The 21789-nt window shown below is 36.1% G+C and overlaps 1 protein-coding gene across 6 annotated transcripts in view; it reads right to left on the bottom strand.

The window, feature by feature from the left end:
* ARFIP1 (ADP ribosylation factor interacting protein 1) overlaps positions 1 to 21789 on the bottom strand; it is a 131757-nt gene that overhangs the window by 69477 nt on the left and 40491 nt on the right. For all 6 annotated transcript variants that reach the window (XM_036853551.1, XM_036853546.1, XM_036853548.1 and 3 more), the window contains 2 exons: positions 19782 to 19883; positions 3323 to 3431 (listed from right to left, as the gene is read on the bottom strand). In XM_036853551.1, the coding sequence (XP_036709446.1) occupies positions 3323 to 3431; positions 19782 to 19883 (211 nt within the window). The remainder of the gene's footprint in view (positions 1 to 3322; positions 3432 to 19781; positions 19884 to 21789) is intronic.

Raw genomic sequence — 21789 nt, 5'->3', positions numbered from 1 at the left:
AACTCTATGCTTTTGCTAATTGACTAAATTTGGGAAGTTAGCTCTGTTTTCTCTCAACAGCAGAAATCTAGGAATATGAATATGTGTATGCAATGATCAAAACCCCATTAAAACAAAACTCAGATACCAAGTATACTTCACTCTTATGAGTTGATTTATTCATGATTTCTACTATTATTGATTCTACAATGTATTTGCTGGGCAGATTTCAGTATTTCTTGTTGTTAGGCTGAATTTAAGTATCATTTCTTCTAAATTTGCTCTAGAGATAGAAAAGTAAATGGTAATAGAGTCATTTAAAGTTATCATTCAGTCACTTCTCCAGAGAGCTAACATAGCCCCAACTCCTAATATTTTTTCATAAGACCTATTTCCTAAATTTTAAACATGAGAAAATCATGTTCATTCCAATTTATCTATGTATGTCTTCAAACCAGGGCACTTAAGGCTTCCCTGGTGGCGCAGTGGTTAAGAATCCGCCTGCCAATGCAGGGGACACGGGTTTGAGCCCTGCATTGGGAAGATCCCACATGCTGTGGAGCAACTAAGCCCATGCACCACAACTACTGAGCCTGCGCTCTAGAGCCCGCGAGCCACAACTACTGAGCCCGTGTGCCTACAGCTCGTGCTCTGCAACAAGAGAAGCCACCACAATGAGAAGCCTGCACACCGCAACGAAGAGTAGCCCCTGCTCGCCGCAAGTAGAGAAAGCCCGTGTGCAGCAACAGACCCAACGCAGCCAAAAATAAATAAATAAAATAAATAAATTTATAAAAAACAAAACAAAACAAAAACAAGGGCACTTAAAACAACTACAACTTTCCAATAAATGCTCAACTAATCTGAGTATGGCAGAATGATTATCTTTTTCATATACTGATTAACAACGCAGTTTGTGTTAAAAAGTGTTTTACAAAGTCAATTCAAAGAGACATAAATTACCGCCATTATCATGAAACATTTTTTATTCCAATTTGAAGGATTAAGATAGATCTATAAGCAAGTGAAAGTGACTGGCATTTTCATGCTCATGCACAGCAGGTTACAATGGCCAGCTGATTTCGATTACTGTATAATACTATTCTGATTAAGGGGGAAAGAATAAAACCAAACATCAGCTAAATAATTTCACTGAAAATACTTAAAATATCTTAATTGTAAAAGTTTTTTTTTTTTTATTCTATGTTGACATTTAAATTTGGAAATTGGTGACTGGCCCAAAAATGTTGTCACATTATGCAAAGTAAGCCTTATATCTTTAAGCACTCATAATTTTAGGCAATCAGTCAACCTTTTCAAATTCAAGGTTATCCCCTAGAGAATAACACCACAATGCTATGCAATGACTACGGAGATACTGACACGTATGCTCCCTTTCTATACCTTTATTTTTCTGAACATAAGAATGAAAAATGAAAAAAAATAATGTCAGTAGGTAGCCCACTCATTTTACAGCCTAGAGCAGAGGATATTATACTGGGTTATCCTAAATGCCTATTTCCAGGATCCATTTAACAAAGAATATATTTCAAAATACAGGTTTTAAAATAAATATTTATTTATTTATTTGGCTGTGTTGGGTCTTAGCTGTAGCACATGGGCTCTTCTTTGCTGCGTGTGGGATCTTTAGTTGCAGCATGTGGGATCTAGTTCCCCGACCAGGGATCGAACCCAGGCCCCCCTGCATTGGGATCGCAGAGTCTTAACCACTGGACCACCAGGGAAGTCCCAAAATATAAGTTGTTTCTGACTAAAGTATTGGCCATTAGTATAATAAAAATATAGAATACTATTATCTGCAAGAGGGCTAAGGATTACAAAGGCATGGAGATATCTTTATTTTGTGAAATTATAATGCAATATTAAAATTAAAATTCTTCATTGAACATCAACTATTACTACTTTAACTACAGCTCTGTCGAGAAAACGATCCATTTTCACGTCCAAATTTCCACATGATTTTACTTTCTTTCACTTGTGTGAAAATGAAAGAATACCTAAAAAATGTTATTATAGGCAAGAGCATTAAAAAAGGAAGCATTTTCTTTCTTTTTTTAAAAAATTAATTAATTTATTTTTATTTTTGGCTGTGTTGGGTCTTCTTTTCTGTGTGAGGACTTTCTCTAGTTGCGGCGAGCGGGGGCCACTCTTCATCGCGGTGCGCGGGCCTCTCACTATCACGGCGTCTCTTGTTGCGGAGCACAGGCTCCAGACACGCAGGCTCAGTAGTTGTGGCTCACGGGCCTAGTTGCTCCGCGGCATGTGGGATCTTCCTAGACCAGGGCTCAAACCCGTGTCCCCTGCATTGGCAGGCAGATTCTCAACCACTGCGCCACCAGGGAAGCCCTGAAGCATTTTTCTTTATATTAAAAATAGACATATATACATGGGATGTGTGCAGAAAAGAGCTAACATAGTAGGTCTAACTACTTATCCTTAAAAAGACCAGCTTACAGAAGATTGGCCCTTGGCTGGCATCTGAGAACTTTAATTTTGGGGTGATTCCCTCCATTCCCAAAATGGTAAGACTTGCTCACTATGCCTAAACTGTTTATACAAACAATGTGGTTTACGCTTTCCTTCTGGGAGTCTGGAATCTGGGCACATGCTCACAGAGGGTGCCTATGTGAGCAAGCAATCTCCAGTAAAAACTCTGGGCATTGAGGCTCTAATTACCTTCCCTCATTAGCAACATTTCACATTTGTTGTCACAGCTCTGCTGGGGGAATTAAGCATGTCCTGTGTGATGGAACCGGGAAAAGATCCTTGCAAGCTTATGCCCAGTTTCCCTAGACTTCGCCTCAGGCATCCTTTGCCTTTGCTAACTGTGCTCAGTATACTTTTGCTGTAATAATCATAGCCTGGAGTATGACTATAGACTGAGTCCTGTTAGTCCTCTTAGGAAATTACTGAATCTGAGGGTGGTCTTGGAGACCTCCTACACAGCATGTATAGTAAGAAAATAAAAGTTTCATTTTCCTAATTGCTATGAAACAGGACATACGTATTTATACAAATCAATATTGACCTATAAATTTTGTGGTTACCCCTAAAATAATTTAAATATGCATTCTTGACATATTTTTTGAGTTTTTATCTCAGTATTTTAAAACCAATTCTTAAGTAATAATCAGTGCAATTATGCACATTGATCTATTTATATAGAGATGACTACTAAAACAATTCTTAAATTATTTAAATTGAAGAGAAAAAGGATTATGTTTATAATCAGTGTTTTATCATGGAATTAAAGGGCTCAACCCTCATACTTTATTAATAAAGGCTCCACCCCAGCCATCTTTAAAAATAATGGGTTCCTTACCTTGAAATGCTCCTGCTTCAGTAACCCCCTCTTTGGTACTTTCAAAGCCATGAGATGTGATTTGGGTTTCTGAGAGACCAAGTCCAGCTGGTAATGAACGCTTCAAATCCTTAGCAACATTTAAATAAAAGAGAAAATCTTGTAAAAAAATCTCACATCACATAACATTTCAGCATAACTATGTCCTTTTAATCCACCTTAAACTATTTTTTCTCTCTACTATGTAGTATTCCCTATGCTGTCACAGTGTTCTGTAATGATGTATAATCAGCAGCAAACTCAGCAAGATCTGCTATTAAGAGATACAGTGTATATCAAATACAAAATACTTTCATCATTTTAGAACTAAGCATCAGGCAGATACTAAAATTCAATTTCAAATTTCTAATCTACTGATATGTCAGGAAAATCATTTTAAAGAGTAGAATTAAAATTAAAAAGTCAAGTGTAATATTAAAAACCTCACTGATGTCTAATATAATCATGATGAGCCTGGCTAATGTTCAGTATAAACAAATCATTCATTTGCAAAATTAAACTTCCCTTTGATTTCCAGGTTAGCTAGGTAAACAGGGCTTCTCTCACTTCAGTCAGGGTGAGATAAAGGTTGAGGTAAAGAAAATTTCTTGTTATTTAGATTTATATTAAACCAACCTATAATATAAATTATATTATATTAGCCAACCTAACTGCAATTTAGCTTTTAATGGTAATAAATATAATATTTGACCTTCAGTCTTATAGTAAAAGAAAAGAGAAAAAGCCACGAAACACAGAGGTCCTCTTTCTGTACTCTGGCTTGGATATGAGGAATTACTCAATTTTCATAATCAGAGTCTATGAATGGATCCTACTGGTTTTTCACAACAATGACAAGTTAGCGATGCACTAAAAGATAAACATCTTTGAAATGCTTTCTTAATACTCTATTCCACCACATATAATGTACAGTTATCATATGAAACTCCTGCAGCCTTCACACTGGAACTCCCTATTCTGCTTACCCTGTTTTATTTTTCTCACAGCAGTTATCATTAAGTAGCTAGTGACAACTAAATATAATTTATTTATTATATTCAATAAATATTTGTTGGATGAATAAATAAATGTATTTGTTGAATAAACTAAAGGACTTATGATAACACCATATAGATTAAGAAGTTGATACAGCAATAGGCTTATTTTAAAATTTAATTTAATGAGTATCTGCTTATTCTTACTATGTTAGACTTGCTGGGCAAAGAAAAAGATAACATAAGGTACAGTACTTGCCTCACGGGAGAGACAAGATACACAAACATTAATATAAAAGTTGAACTTGGTGCCAAAGTAAAGACAGTAAGTATCAGAGGAATTCACAATAGGGACTAAGTCCATGAAAATCGAATAGGAAAAGAGAAAGTACTGCTTGAGCTCTGGAACATAAAGGATTTATTGAATCAACATTTAATGAGCACCAAGTTATGACAGCCACTCCTCTAGACACTACAGATAAGCACTGTAGGAAACCGATGGTCTCTGCCCATCAGACTCATGTGAGGTATAGGGAAAGGAGGAGACGGACAGTAAATAAACGTATCTCAGGTAATAAGAAGTGCTATAGTAAGTACAGTTGATCCTTGAAAAACACAGGTTTGAACTGCATCCCCTTATATGCCAATTTTTTTCAATAAATATGCTTGTACTACAGTACTACAAGATCCGAGGTGGTTGACTCCTCAGATGCCGAATCGTGGATAAGGAGGGCCAAAGGAAAAGTTACACAAAAATTTGACTGTGGGGAGGGTGGGCACCCAACCCATTGTTCAAGGGTAAACTGTAATAAGTTGTAAGTGTGTTTGTTTATTTTTTTAAGGCAGGATAAGAGGGATACAGAGTGACAGGCAAAGGGTGCTACTTTAGATGGGATATTCAGGGAAGGTCTCTCTGAAGAGGTAAGATGTGGGCAGAATTCTGAACAAAATGAGGGAGTGAGCCATTTACATATGATCAGTTTGTCAATTTCTACAAAAAAAAGCCAGCTGGGATTTTGATAGAGACTATGTTGAATCTGATCAATTTAGGGAGACTCCCATCTTAACAAATTAAGTCTTCTGATCCATGAACGTGAGATGTCCTTCCATTTATTTAGATCTTTTTTAACTTCTTTCCTCAATGTTCTATAGTTCTTAGGGTACAAGTTTTGCACATATTCCTGAGTATTTTCTTATTTTTGATGCTACTGTAAATGCAATTGTTTTCTTAAATTTATTTTTGGATTATTTATTCCTAGAGTATAGAAAAAAAATTGAGCTTTGTATATTGCTCTTCTATCCTTCAACTATGCTGAACTTATTATTTTTAAAAGGTTTTTTTGTGTGTGGATTCCTCAGGATTTTCTATATACAAGGTTATGATGTCTGCAAATGGAGATAGTTTTACCTCTTCCTTTCCAATCTGTATGCCTTTTATGTGTATAATTATTCTTTATACCTTATACATATTGTATCAATACTCTTTTATATCCAATATTTGATAAAAACATTAAAAAAAAGTGGTAAAACCAATGTACACTTAACATCTAGAGTTTTTCATTAGCAAGACCAAAAAGATCAAAGGCAAACTTCTTGTTGGATAATCCAGTGGAGATATGTCTATTCCAAAAGAGAAAACTAATTAACATTAGTTTTACCAGGGACATTTCTTTGAATTGGCCTGTTAAAAAAAAAAAAAGTACCCACTCCAATGATTTGTTATAAGCAAAGCTATGACATAATTTAAAAAAAAATTTTAAGGATCTCACTGCTAATCATTATGAGGACAAACAAAAATGAATAAACATAAAATAAAAGCACAATAACATAATAGCAAATACAAGTAAGCTGAAAGATTGATTCTTGCTTTCTTCACCCTAATTAGAGCTCCCCGTGAAATCACCTTTTGAATTTTGTATGGCAAACTTTAAAAATGTTTACCAACAGCAAAGACTCTAAAATCACTTTTTAAAGTTTGTGATAGTCTCATCAAGTATCAACTATTACTAGAAACATGAAAGACCTGGAAAGATAATTCAGATGACCTCATTTGAATACTACTTTCCTATCAATATTTAGTGGCTATGTGATCCTGGGTAAGTACTTAAAAACTTTCTAGCTCCTGTTAGCTCAGCTGTAAAAAGAGGGTCAAAATTACCCCAGAGTACTACGACAATTAGACGAGGTAATATGGGCGAGATACCCAGATACATATTTTTAGGCACTCAGTTAAGCTGGCCATCCCTCTCCCCTACTACAATCATCTTTACAACTAATTAGTGCTACCACTAATAATTACAATAGCAAACATTTCTCGAGCACTTACTATGTGCCAGGGATTGTTCTAAGCACTTTATGTACACGCAGTCTTCACTCTCCATGACAGTGCAAGATCAAAATCATAAAAATGACCAAGCGAGGAGAAACCGTGCAAAGTGGTTAATGGGCAAAACTGATTATTCCATGACCTTCAAAAACTCTCGTCAAAACTTTAAAAAACTCTTTCCTTGCTTATGTTGTTAAGTTAGCCTTCACTAAGTTCTTCTGGCTCACATCTAGAGTCTCTCAAACAGTGGCAGTGTCAACATGCCTGTGGGTCGGTTATTTCTTCCACAACTCCGTTTAGGTTTATTTTTCTTTTGGTCACACCGCGGGGCACATGGATCTTAGTTCCCCTACCAGGGATTAAACCCACGCCCCCTGCAGTGGAATTTCGAAGTCTTAACCACTGGACCACCAGCCAGGGAAGTCCCATTTAGGTTTTGTTGGGGTCTTTTTTTTTTTTTAAATAAATTTATTTATTTATTTTTGGCTGCGTTGGGTCTTCGCTGCTGTGCACGGGCTTTCTCTAGATGCAGCAAGCAGGGCCTACTCTTCGTTGCCGAGCACGAGCTTCTCATTGTGGTCACTTCTCTTGTTACAGAGCGTGGGCTCTAGGCGCGCGGGCTTCAGTAGTTGCAGCACGTGGGCTCAGTAGTTGTGGCTTCTGGGCTCTAGAGCACAGGCTCAGTAGTTGTAGCACATGGGTTTAGTTGCTCCTCGGCATGTGGGATCTTCCTGGACCAAGGCTTGAACCCGTGTCCCCTGCTTTGGCAAGTGGATTCTTAACCACTGTGCCCCCAGGGGAAGTCCCCCATTTAGGTTTTTTTGGGGGGGGGGCGGGGGCTGAGTTGGGTCTTCGTTGCTGCATGCGGGCTTCCTCTAGTTGCAGTGAGCAGGGGCTACTTTTCATTGCGGTGCACGGGCTTCTCATTGTGGTGGTTTCTCTTGTTGCAGAGCATGGGCTCCAGGCGCACGGGCTTCAGTAGTTGTGGCTTGCTGGCTCTAGAGCACAGGCTCAGTAGTTGTGGCGCACGGGCTTAGCTGTTCCGCGGCTTGTGGGATCTTCCCAGACCAGGGCTCGAATCCGTGTCCCCTGCATTGGCAGGCGGATTCTTAACCACTGCGCCACCAGGGAATCCGCCCCCATCCCCCGTTTAGGTTTGATTTGAATTTCTGTTATCACTTTTCATTTCTTTGCTGCAGTTCTATCTTTGTTCACCCATTCCCTTTTGATTATCCACTTCTGTAAAATGCCACATGGGTTTATGACCAGGAGACAAGGTGATAACACAACCACATGATTTGCTGTCTGTGTATGAAATGAATAACAGATACAGTGACCAATCACCAAGAGACTTTGAAAGTGACGTGATTACTCAATAATCATGATATGCATCATTATTCACATGGTGATTTTTGAACTTAAGTGCTAGCAGTGAAGTTTGTACTTCATACAACTACAGTTAATATACTGTGGTGACAGAAATCTGAGCTGTGTTGTTGGGGACATATATTATTTAATTAAACCATGGTAACCAAAATTAATGCATTTTGGAACTATACAAAGCAAGAACTGCCTAATATTATCTCAGTTAGTAGTACTATCACTAGTATTTTACAGATGAGAAAACAGGAACACAGAAATAGGACTAAGCTTCAAGACACACTATTAACTGTAATGTATAGTAAATGTAAACAGACACAAGCAATTTGTTAGAGACTCAGAATTTATTTTAGCTAGTACGTTTTCTTAAAAAAATTATTTAAAAAATACCTTTTTAAAAATCATTGCAGATCTGCTCACTAGCTTAAACACACTAATGCAAATATATTCTCAACTTGTAATTTCCTACTGGTACAAAACAGATAACAACTTTCATTCTATTTCACTTATTTCCTAATGTCACGTAAAACCTCTTGTCACAGGACAACATCCTTTTCATCTGTGTACTGTTTTGGAGAGCACTTAGAATTAAAAAGAAAACACTCTTTACACTCAGTTTTATTTACTTCTTATTTTTAAACCAAATCTCTGAGTCTGTTCATTTTGCTGAATAAATGATCTTTACCTTTCCAGTTTATTTTTTAATATACTAATGTACTAAATCAATGGTTTCCAGTTTTAAATATTACTGACACTTTTATTCATATTTACATAAAACCAGATAATTTTTTCTCTCTAAAAGACAAATACATCACTTACAAAATAAATAATGTCAAAGCACCAAGATATTTCTTAAACTCTGTGACTTTGGTTATTAAGGTCAATTATTTATAGAGTGGTTTCCCTGGATATTGCTTTGCTTCCAAGTCTTGACAGCTTTTTAGCTCTCCTTAAGGAAAAAAGTATCAAAGACATCTCTCAAAATATGAGGGTGAAAAACCATAAACAACATACAAATGGCAGAGAGGTCCAGGAGAGTTGTGTTTGCTGTATTCTTAGAACTTAACTGAAAGAACATTACTCATTTGAATCATCTGTCCTGTCACAAAATATTGTGTGAATTCCCAGAAAAGAGATATAGTAGTAGTAGTTGGGAAGACAGGAGCGAGTAACAGGTTAAATAGGGAATTTGATGGATACCTCTTATTCCCTAAGTTTTTAAGAAGTTAAGGGATGCTTCCATCTTGTCATGCATGGCCTCTGGAAGAAACAACTTCTAGCTGTCTGAGGATACTGCATTTCACTCAAACCCCTCCCAATGGTCTCCCAAGGGTCCTTTACTCAACAAACAAAAGTTCTAGAAAAAAACCTCGTGTCCTTTATGTAAAACAGCTGTAAAATCTGAAAAGCACTAAGGCCTTCCTTTGCTTAAACTCTTACTAATAGAAGGAGCCTAACCAAAAGTGGTACAAATAGATCCATTCAGATTGTGAACAGAATTATCATTTTGATAGCGGTCTGGCAGTTAAGTTGCTGCAACACAAAATGATATGCGCTATGAGAGTGGAATGCATGACTTGTAAGAAAACACTCAGTATTTTATGAGCTTGTTGACTGCTTTCTTTAAAATACACATTCTCTAAGTAATATAATTTAGCCTCATAGTTCACAAAAACTTAAAAATGTATCTTTACATAATCCTTAAACTTTTAGTGTCTCAGTTGTAAGGCTGTGCCTAGCTTAGTAACTTTTAAAATATATGTTACTGCATTTACTCCTATAGTTTCCAGAATATATTTGAGAGACAATGAGCCCATTTATAACCAACAACGTAAAATCCCTAATTTGCATTTTTATGTCGCTCACATTCAACTCAACATTTAAGACTTTGCAAAGTCATGCTTAACAATTGCACAATAAAATGGAATAAACCTGAAGTTAATTTTCTATTCAAGCTACTAGGATAATACTGGAGTATTTAACAGTTTTTAAAAATAAATCTTCAAACAATTAAAATAAAATACAATGCTTCTGGCAAAAAAGTTTCATGTATAGTTTAAGTTCTTTTCAGAGGATACAAGATAATACTTGTAGTTACAGCTTCCATAAAGCTGTGAAGGGGTGCTCATTTTCAACCAAAATAACTTGCTTCCATTTGCATATTTTAACAGAGGTAAGAATAAGAATGAGGTTAAAAATGTAACTTTATAATTTAGCATAGTAATCTACTTTTGAACTGAAGTTAGTGCAAAATTAACAATTAAAGAACACCAAATGTTCAGCAAATTTGCTTTAAAATACACATGCTTTGGGGATTCCCTGGTGGCGCAGTGGTTAAGAATCCCGTCTGTCAATGCAGGGGACACAGGTTTGAGTCCTGGTCTGGGAAGATCCCACATGCTGCGGAGCAACTAAGCCCGTGCGCCACAACTACTGAGCTTGCGCTCTAGAGCCTGCGTGCTACAACTACTGAGCCCGCGTGCCACAGCTACTGAAGCCCACATGCCTAGAGCCTGTGCTCCACAACAAGAGGAGCCACCGCAATGAGACGCCCGCCCACCGCAATGAAGAGTAGCCCCCACTCGCTGCAACTAAAAGAAAGCCCGCACGCAGCAATGAGGACCCAACGCAGCCAAGAATAAAATAAATAAATAAATTTAAAAATATACACATGCTTAATAAGATGCACAACACTACAGTATATAAGCAGAACTAGAGATTTTAAGCTCGGTGCTTTGTGACCACCTAGAGGGGTGGGATAGGGAGGGTGGGAGGGAGACACAAGAGGGAGGAGATATGGGGATATATGTATATGTATAGCTGATTCACTTTGTTATACAGCAGAAACTAACACACCACTGTAAAAGAACTATACTCCAATAAAGATGTTAAAAAAAGAACTAGAGATTTATTAATGAAATCTCCCCTTTTACTCAGAGAGAGGAGGAGAAATCTTTTAAAAAGGAGGAATTCGCAAAGCATGCATTGTAACCACCAACAATCTGTAAGGATTCTCCAAGTATTCCACAAACTACACAAACTCTCTTCTCCCTAGTTTCCTTACACTATATTTTCCCAGTTTTCCTCCTTTCTGCATCTTTAAAAATGGCTTGGTGTTCTTTCCTGGCTCTAGTTTCCCTACAGGAGCAAAGTCCAAAGTCTCACTTCCCTTCTTGCCGTGGTGACCTGAAGAATCTGTCTCCCTTGTCTCTAGTCTTGTCAGCCCTGAAATTCATTCTTTGTACAGTAGGCGGAGACAACTTTCTAAAATGCGAATGTGATGAGGCACTTCAGTTTTTACTCATTTAGTGGTCCTCCATTGCTTTTTAGGTAAAGTCCAAACTCCTCCACATGGTTTTGAGGTTTTACAGGACCTCGTCCCTACTTACTCTCCAACCTCATTTCTCACATATCTGCCCCCACATTCCCCACTCCAACAATAGTGAATTTTCAATTCTATGGTCTCGCACCTTTTTCAGGTCTTTCTAGTTGCCTCTGATGGGACCATTCTTTACTCTTCTTCATCGGGTTGGCTCATCCTTTAGATTCAGCTTGGAGAGCACTCCCTCAGGTAATCTTCCCATACTTGTTCGTACCCGTTATCAGCCCATGCTATACTGGGCTTAGCATATCACTTCTCACACAGCAGTAACATTATTTGTCTACATTCTCTCTCCTGAAGACGGTAAGCTCCCTAAGACCATATATTTTGTTCCTTTTTGGTACTCCTAGTATTTAGCAGATATAATACTAATACTTCATTTAATTTTCTCAATTTAAACACCTTATCTCATTCTTCAAAATGGATAAAACCTTCCATAGCATTTACATAATATAATTTTAAAAGAAACAAATTGAAAATTTTATGTTAAATATTCTATAAACTTTGAAACTATAAAATTTAAAACCCCCTTTTGTTGTTTTAACAGTTAGCTGCTTATAAGGAGTATCTGCCAGAAGCAAAGCTGTTATTCAACAGACCTCCACATTCCTAATTCTGCTGTAAACATACTGCAACGTCCTTAACCTCCTCACGGTGGCCTCTCTGACACTCTACAATTATCCTGAGTCAAAGTGGACTATTCTCCAACATTGTTTATCAAGCGGGTAGAGGGAGGGTCAGCATTTTCTCAGCTGTCCACTTCCTAACTACCAGTTCCCAAACTTTGGTTTGGGTAAGAATCACCTGAGAAAACTACTAAAAATGCAGGTTCTTCTTAGCCGCCTGTTGTAATTCTGGTTAAGTTGAAGTGTGGAGCCCAGGAGTCAGAATTTCAAACAAGTAAGTGAGGTGACTCTGATGTAGGTAACCCTCTGTCTACACTCTGAAGAGCTCTGCTGTAGTGTGCAGTGCTGACTCCCACCTCTCACTGCCCTTGCGGGCCGCCCCACCTACCGCCCTCCATCACCCACCTTCTTTCAGGTCAGTCCCTTTAATAATGAGGGCTTTGGCATATTCAGGTCTTCTGCTCTATCCCCAACTTTTACCATTATCCTGGGTGTTCCCAACATTTTGCATGCCATTGGGCACACTTTCAGGGAATGACTCTATGTTCAGTTTGCAATTACTTCCAAAGTGATAATGTAAGGTGTCTAAGCTGAGTTTTACAGCTCATCAAAAACGTACTCTACTAATGGCACGGTATGTAGTCTGTTGCTTTATTTTTTTTAATACAAACTGTGAAATACTTAAAATGAAATAAAATCTATTGCATGAGCCTGCCTACCTATGTTGATGCAGAATGATGGGTTGTAGTAATAACCATCTGTAAAGATGTATGATTTTTTCCCCCTCAGTATGCTTGTAGGAAGCCTAAGGTTGGTAGTTTCATTCAGATTTGGTGATCTGTAGTTGGACAAGGGGCCAAAAGAGTGTGACGGCAGATAAAAGATATATTCAACTAATACAGTACATCCCAACCTACACTTTAGTCTCAGATTTCATTAACTTCTTCATCTCTAATGCCTTTCATCTTTCATGCCCAATTCTACTGAAGCAACTGGAACTCCCATGGCCACTCTTTGGATCTTGTCATTGCTCAGGAAGCAACACTTCTGGAATCTTAAATCTAATAACTTATTTTATGATCACAATCTTCTCCCATATCTGTTACTCCAGTTAATCAAGACAGCAAATCTCCTGACTTACCTACTTTCTTCATTTTATCAACACACACACACACACACACACACACAATCTCAATCTCATTTCTCTCTCTCTCTCTCCCCACTTCCCTCTCATTCACTCAACAAACATTTAACAAGAACTTAGAGCATCACTATCTTCTGGCAGTTTACTGTCTATTCTCTTGGTTCCACCCCAACCCCTGCATCTTAGACTAAAGTCTAGATTCTAAGTACTACTGAAGTTAAGATGTAACAATTTGTATCAAGGAACTGCTGAATTCATTCAAAGACTATCACTATGGAAATGTTTGTATATAACTACATTCAAAACAATTTCTCCTAAATAGTAAAACACTTATCCATGATAGCATTTGTTTATAAAGGTGCAATCTAAAAATTATAATTAAGATACATATGGCTTCAGCTTTTCATTAAAAATTATACTTATTCACAATTTTCAACAGGAATATGAATCCAGAGTTAATTTAATAGGTGTATATATAATAAACACATATATTTTAAAACTTAATTTGTGGTAATAGCACTAAGAATATATTCTATACTTTAAAAAAGTAAATATTAAAATGAATTTATATTTGCATGGATTAAACAACCCCTGAAAAACATTTGCCATACCTTAAAAAGGGTCTTAAGATATACATCTGGTAAAAACTGGCCTTAGGAAAAAGCCCTCATCAAATCAATGCTGCCAATGACAGAGCTACTAAATTTTTCAGATAATGCAGAAACATTATATTGTATCACCATACAGTATGGGGAAAAACTGTCATCAGATGCTACTCAAACTCTAGGAGAGAATGGCTGAAGTAGAAATTATGTTAAATTTAAGTCATACTGAAACTCACTCTTTCACTGAACAACTACCGTGAACCATAAGCTGTGCACTGCGCACACACCATCTCTGCCCTAAACAGAGTGATTCCAAGCTCCTGGGAAAAGCAGATAAATAAATGGACAGTTACGACATTAAGGTGAGGAGAGGAAATATGTTCCAAAAAGGGTTCTTATAATTTCTATTCCTATATTCTTTCCCAAGTCTTCTTTAGACTGCTAAAGTATGTTACCCAGACTAATAAGTACAGGGGAATGGAGAAACTACTTAGTTTAACAAAAGAATTAAAGAGTAAAAGAAAAATAACAATAAAGACTTCCAAAACAACAAAACTTCCAACAACAACAACTACAACAATGATGACCATGATGCATGTGGAAAATTAAGGACAAAAGATGTGTCAAGTCTAAGAGTATAATATCTCTTCCAGTTGTTCCATAGAAGTCTAGAAACCGTGTTTCTCGTCCTGGTTCTAACATTTGTTCATTCATTCACTAAACATTTAATGAAAGCCTGATGATCTATTATGTGCCAGCACTGCTGCCAGGGCCTGGAGATCAGGTAATGAATGAGCATTCTTGCCCACACTGTACTTACAGTCAATCACAGAAGCTTTTGGTACAGCAAGTTAATATGGGTAATTCCATCACAACCTCAGGGCCCCTTTTCCTCAGTTGTAAAATGAAGTAGTGAGACACAGGGATCTTCAAGGTATTCCTACTGGATTAAAATCCTGTGATTTAACTCAAAACTTGTAGATCAGGAGTATTTAAAACACAGGGAACCTAAGGATCCACCTGCAAGGTTCAAGGGATCCTAAACTCCTTCAAATTGAACACAAGATTTGGTAGCTTTGTGTATATATAGGTTTTTCTAGAGAAAAGGTTTATAGGTGGAAAAACCTAAATTATGAATTTTAGTTTTGGGCCTACCACAGGAAAAGTTTTATTTTAGCTATATTTACTAAGGTAATTTCTCTAAATCTGCCAAATATAACTTAATTCACAAGAAGTTTCAACTTAATTCACAAAGAGCTAATATTCACTTCTTTAACTCATGGTACAAATTGCACATTTCTAACCTAATATTTTGACCAGCACTATAACAGAATAAATTATAAATAATATGTAGTTTATAAGTAAAAGAGTAATTTGTATTCTTTAGAGATTAAACTTTACTACTCTTTAAAAAATAACAATTATTTTTTATTTAGAAGCAAAAATATTTTTGCTGTAAAGAACTGAGATAATACTAAAATTATTATCCTATTCTCTCTACATATAGCTGCTGCCCCTCATCTTAATAAAAAAAGTAACAAACCTCGAAACATTAACACATGTTAAGCTGCTGCCAGGGAATTTCTAGGACAAATTCTCCCATTACATTCTCTATTTCAATGTGAATGTTGAGTTAAAGTCCACCAGAGCCTCGCGTAGTAGGAGACTAAGAAGGGAAATCAAATGAAAAATGAAACATCGGCAGTGAGACACAGAAAGGAGAACAGAATCATTTACAATTTCACTGCCTGGGCCACAGTGACGCCAACTGGCCAGCCAAGTTATGACAACTTAATAAGCCATCATCTTAATTTCATACAAGACTTTATACTTTTTAAAGTGTATTATGCAGTATGCATTAAATAAAAGCCATTATATGATTTTATTTTATTTCATTTTTTCAATATTTTTTTATTGAAGTATAGTTGATTTACAATGTTGTGTATTATGTGATTTTAAACATCAAAGATGTATAAAAGGTGTATATTAGTAAAATACCCTTAGTTATGAGCTAGTTTCTCATGAAATCTCTTTACTAGTCTATATAATGCTAAGCAGTACATTATTCACACTTTCCTTATGAACTGTTATCTATATTAAAAGAGAAATATGAATATGACGTTAAATACAATTTCCCTTTTATTGCTCAGGAAAATAAAGGAGTATGCCAAAATGTAGGTAAATATATGCCTAACAGATCTTGAGAGTAATTTACTTAAAACAGTCAAAAGATGCTTTTGAAATACTGTTTTCACTCATAGTAACTAAAAGGGATCACATAGCCAAGTTTTATTTTAAAGAATATTAAATATGTAAGAAACTCTCATGATATATATTGTTCATAAGAGCAGCTACAAAGAGAAACAAGTTTTATGATGTTGAATTGCTTTAGGGAGGTAAAGTGGGGTGTACTGTTTGAAGTGGATTACTGCTTCTAAGGAGTCTTGCCTACTGGTAAAGTTCACATCCAATAAGAGAGCTCCAGGACAACATTTCTTTTTTTCCTTCTTTACCCCCCAACAGAAATTGAAATAACATTACAGGGGAATCTCCAAAAAGAGAATTAAACATTAAATAAGAAGTAAACTTACAAAGCAGCAAGTTAACTGGCTTTGACTGCATAAGCAAAGAACTTATACAGATATATAATGATTTAATTCACTTCACTCTAATAAGACTCTATTCTAAAGTTAAAATTTGAAAGGATTAAAAAAAACTTTTCAGTACTACTCAAAGGCAATAAAGGTTCTTAACTAAAGACTCATGAATAGGTTTAAGGTACAAAGCAACCCTGCAGAAGAATGAAGCTGGTGGAATTAAATACCAGGTATCACGGTTGAAGCTAGTATTTGTTCCAGACTTAATTATTCTAATAAGTAAGTAGGTAAGATAGTGTGGTATTTTTGCAAGGATAGACAAAAAGACCAAGAAATAAAACAGCCCAGTAGCAGAGCCACACATGTACGATCACCTGATTAACAGCAACGGCCCCTATGTGGAGAAAGGATAGTCTTTTCAACAAATGATGAAAATCACATGCATATGAGAAAAGAAAATGAACCTTGACCCCTACATCATGCCATACACAAAATTCAAGATGAATCACAGACCTATGAGTAAGAAGTAAAACAGTAAAACTTTTAGAAGAAGATAGAGTATCTTCATGATACTGGGATAGGCAAAGATTTCTTAGAGGGTCACAAAAATCATTAAAGGTAAAGAAACACTAATAAATTGGACTTCATTAAAATTAACTTTTGCTCATCTAAAGATACCATTAATAGAGTACAAAAGCAAGTTACAGACTGGAGGTAAACATCTGCAATACACACATCCATACAAATGACTTATACCCAGAACATATAAAGAACTCCTACAAATGAATTAGAAAAAGGCATATACTTAATAGAAAAATGGGCAAAGGACTTGAAAAGATACTTCATAAAAGATAATACTCAAATGGTCAATAATAATCTGAAAATATGCTCAACATCATTAGTCATCAGGGAGATGCAGGTTAAAACCACAATAAGATAATCATTATGATTCCATCAGATGGCTAAAATTTAAAAGTATGACAATACCAAAAATTGGTAATGATGTGGAATAACTACAATACTTATTCACTGCTGTCAGGATTGTCAGCTGGTTTGATCACTCAGCAAACTAGCTGACAATATCTACCAAACCCAAACATCACCATGACTTGGCAATTTCACTCAGGGTATATACTCAACAGAAATAGGTGATTATGTACACCAAAAGACCTTTATAAGAATGGTCACAGCAGCTTTATTCATAATAGGCACAGGCTGGAAACAACCTAGGTATCCATCAACTGAAGAATGGATATACAAATCGTGGTGTATTGACACAATGGAAAACTATATTACAATGAAAAAGAATTAAATACTACCAAAGCAACAATATTATAGACATAATGTTGAGTGAAAGCCAGTCAGAAAAGAGTACACACTGTATGATTCCATTTATATGCAGTTCAGGAAGAGCCAAAAGCAATCAATGACAACAGAATTATAGTAGTAATTACCCTGGAAGGGAGGGAGGTATATTGCTTAGAAGAGGGCAAGAGGGAGCCAGGTAAGGCAGGACCTCGAAATGTTCTACTTCTTGATGTGGGTGGTGGTTCTGTTCAGCTTTACACTTAACATTTGTGCTTTTTACTATGTATAAGCTATAGCTCAAAAAAAAAAACAAAAACAAAAAACAGGCTTAAGGCTTAAGATGGAAGATGGCAGGTGAATCCCCAAAATAATGCAGCATTTTGTATGTGTTGCATTTTTCTCAAAGGTTTCATTAGACTGTCTATTAGAGTATCAACTCCCTGGTGGCAGGCATTTCTGTCATTTTTGTTGTGATGATATCCCCAATGCCTGGTATACAACAGACACTCAATAAATGTTTGCAGAATAAATTCACAAAAAGGAGCTGTTACCAAAAATAAGATGAAGCAATCATTAACTAAAATCCTGGTATAACGAATTATTTGAATTAATAGAAGTTTATAAAGTAATTGGTAGACTGTCTAATGATGGTAACTTGAGTCTCCTTAATATACAAGTGTGTCTTAGTGTTTTCAAATACCAGAAAGTGAAAATTTCCTTTGAGTGCTCAGAATTTAAGTCTTTCTTCTGTCAGTCACCCTATATCGGACCATGGATGCTTAGAAACCGAGTTAAAACACTTGCAATTAAAATAAACATATCCCAAGCTTGAAAACACATTTGTTTCTTCCAAAGGACTGCTGAGCCAAAAATAAGTGAAATTCAGTGGAATTTTCTAAAAATCCATTAAAATGATCTATCTAAAACAGTAGTTTTCAACCAGAGGCAAGTTTTTCCCTACCCTTGACATTTGGCAACATCTGGAGACATTTTTGCTTGTCACAACTGGAGGGTGCTACTGGCATCTACCAGGAGGAGGCCAGGGATCCAGCTAACCACCTTACATGCACAGGCCAACCCTCCACTAAGGAATTTACCTGGCCCAAAATGTAGATAATGCTGAGAATGAGAAATCTTGATCTAAAATATCACCTTCTGCTAAACTAAAATAAAGAATTTTATTCTTAAAACATATGAAGTAAAAAGAGGCCTATTTAAGCTGTAAAATAATTCAAGTATCTTTCAACCAATACTTTTTCAAGAATACGAAACTATATTTTTAAAGTTATTTAAAGTTGTACACATGTATCAAATGTCATAAAAAGGGATGTTTAATTCAAGTATCTCCAGAAATGATAACCATCATTATCATTTCTAGGACTATATTAGGCATATTACTTATTTTAATCTCATTTAATATTAATATCCCCATGAAAATAAGATCTCATTTAGAGAGATTAGAAAACAACTACTAGAAGAGATTAAGTAAATATCTGCCCAAGGTTACACTGCTAGGAATGGCACAGCTGAAATTTGAACCCACATTATCTCTAAACCCATGATGCTTCCATTAAAATGCATTAAATGTCAATTTCAAATGCGCAGCAGATCAAAATTAAACACACCCCAAGTTTCATTTACCACTGAGTCAAATATGCCATTTTAGAAAGTGAACGGCAAAGTCAAGAGAAGCCTACTTAGGAATTATGTACTAAGAAAAGAGATAAGATAGTACCAATTTTTTAAAGGATAATCTAGTTAATATTTTTTCTTATCACACGTAAAATGAAGTCATTTTCTATAAAGTTATATGCCAAAATCATCAGATATACTCTTGCTCTGGTCATGTAATAAAATTGCAGATAGTAACATCAAAGCCTAAATGCTTTAGTGGCCTGGAGCTTATTCTTGACAAATCACTAACATGTCCCACCTAGTCATCCCTCCATAATAACATTGGATTCCTGGCATTTCAGCCTATCTAAGAACATATTCCTATATTAAACTCTATTACTTTTGTCTCAACTTTAAGGGCTTATCATGATTCTTTGTATTAAGAGACAGCAAAGTGTTCTTACCCTTTTAAAGCCATGTTCATGAGAGTCATCAACTTCTCCATTACTAGTCACTGGAATTTCTGCTGCTGAATTTTTTGGAGATTCTTGAGCCATAGTAGACTCCTAAAAAAAGGAGGAAAGAAATAGTCATAAATAACACCAAATCATAAAAGGCAAACATTCAAAAGACTATATTCATGTTTATAGCACTTAAAAGCCACCATTATAGCCCTTTTTAAAAATAATTATAACCTACCTAATCCTTATGTAATAAACATGATACTAATATAATAAAAAACACATCCGGCCTTTAAAACTGCATTCAACTTATATTTCTTGATCTTATTGTAGGTACCAGGGGGCAATATCCTTACCTTGTAAACAGTACAAATGACACAAAAATCAAAAAATGCAAATAATGTCTTAGTATTATTGAAAATAGTTTTGACTTTACAGGCTGCCTGAAAGATTCTTGGATCTACAGACCACACTTTGAAAAACACTGGTATAGACAAATTTAAGCAACATTTAGTGAAACTTGTTATGTGCAAGGCACTCTACTAGATTCTAGAGAATATTAAAAAAAAAAGATAAGGTAGGCACTGCTCTGGGGGAAAGTACCACTGACTCAGTTTGGGAGACTGACTGGACTCTTCAGTAAATACCTAGAACAGTAAGTATCTGCCCCTCTTTCTTTTGGATCCTCTAAAACCAAAACTTTTGGAATAGTTATAGATTGCATAAATCCTAGGGTCTTCCTATGCCAAATTTCTATTTCCTGGAAGCTCTAGAAATGTTCTGCTTCCCATAGATCCACATTTATATTACACTTCTACTCCTTATACAAACCTCTTTTTCTTTACCATGACAAATTTTATACATAGTAATGTTTCTAATGTCTGACACAAAATTTAATAGACTATCTCTACATCTTTGTATTCCCAGGGCAACAGAATACAAATCTAAGCAAATAAATGAATACATTCCCTTTCAGTAAAGTCAGGTCCTTGAGGACAGAGACAGTCATAGCCATCTCTGTATCATTAGAGATTAGCCCAGGGTTCTCAATAAATATTTACTGAATGGAAAGGATACGAGCTACATCAAAAGTCTGATTTGTAGTTATGAAGGTGTTAAAATGATCATTATACATTTATGTTCCACCCTCACTCTCTCCCTTGTCCCACCCATTGAGCATGTAGTCACACATTCGTTACTTCTTATGGATATCACTGCAGTAAAACAAACCAAGGGGAAATGTCGAAATAGCAAAACAAAAAAAGTGAATTACCAAGTATCTCAAAATCAGTGTACTTTAATTATATAGAGACAATTTTAATAAAAGACTAAAATATCAAACTGAACTTGGTTAAGCCAATGAAAAGAGAACTTTTATAATAAGGCAAAATCCTGTTAATATCACTTAAAACATTTCCCAGAAAACTCAGTTATTTCCTTGCATTCCTAAATATCTTATTAAAAAAATACTGGTTTAAAAAATGCCATATTTCAGAGTTCACCTTACCACAGGCTCGAAACTAGTGAGGGAATTAATAAACTGAACATCTCACGTAAGACTTGAAAATTAAAAAAAAAATTTCAGAGAGAAGATTTCAAAAGTTCAAGAGGGGAAAACAAAAACTTCTCTGCTTTAGATCGGATTCTGGGGGAAGAGTCTCTGAATGCAGGAAACTTATTGTAGGGTTCTGCACTCAAGTGAGTGAGGGTAGTAAGACTGGACAGAGCTGCAATGCTGTTGTTACATCATAGGCCTTGGCCAATCGTATATGGAGCACTGAAGCTGAGATGGCTCTTTAAAGTTGTTCCAAATTAAGGGAAGGGGGCCAGGCCTTTGTACCCCCGCATCCCTACCCCTGGTTATTAGATGCAGGCTATCCCCTGGAGAGGGGTATAATCGTGGACAAGGCAGTTCTCTTTGGCAGAGGCAATTCCTGGGGAGACTCAGCTATGAGCCCTCAGCAGGCATCACTCCTGGAAGGACAGCCCTGGTCCTAAAGGAGGTAACTGA

Source organism: Balaenoptera musculus, chromosome 5 (genome assembly GCF_009873245.2).
Source record: "Balaenoptera musculus isolate JJ_BM4_2016_0621 chromosome 5, mBalMus1.pri.v3, whole genome shotgun sequence".
Lineage (NCBI taxonomy): Eukaryota > Metazoa > Chordata > Mammalia > Artiodactyla > Balaenopteridae > Balaenoptera > Balaenoptera musculus.
The sequence above is the reverse complement of the archived record's forward strand: the minus strand, read 5'-3'. Positions and strand labels throughout refer to the sequence as shown.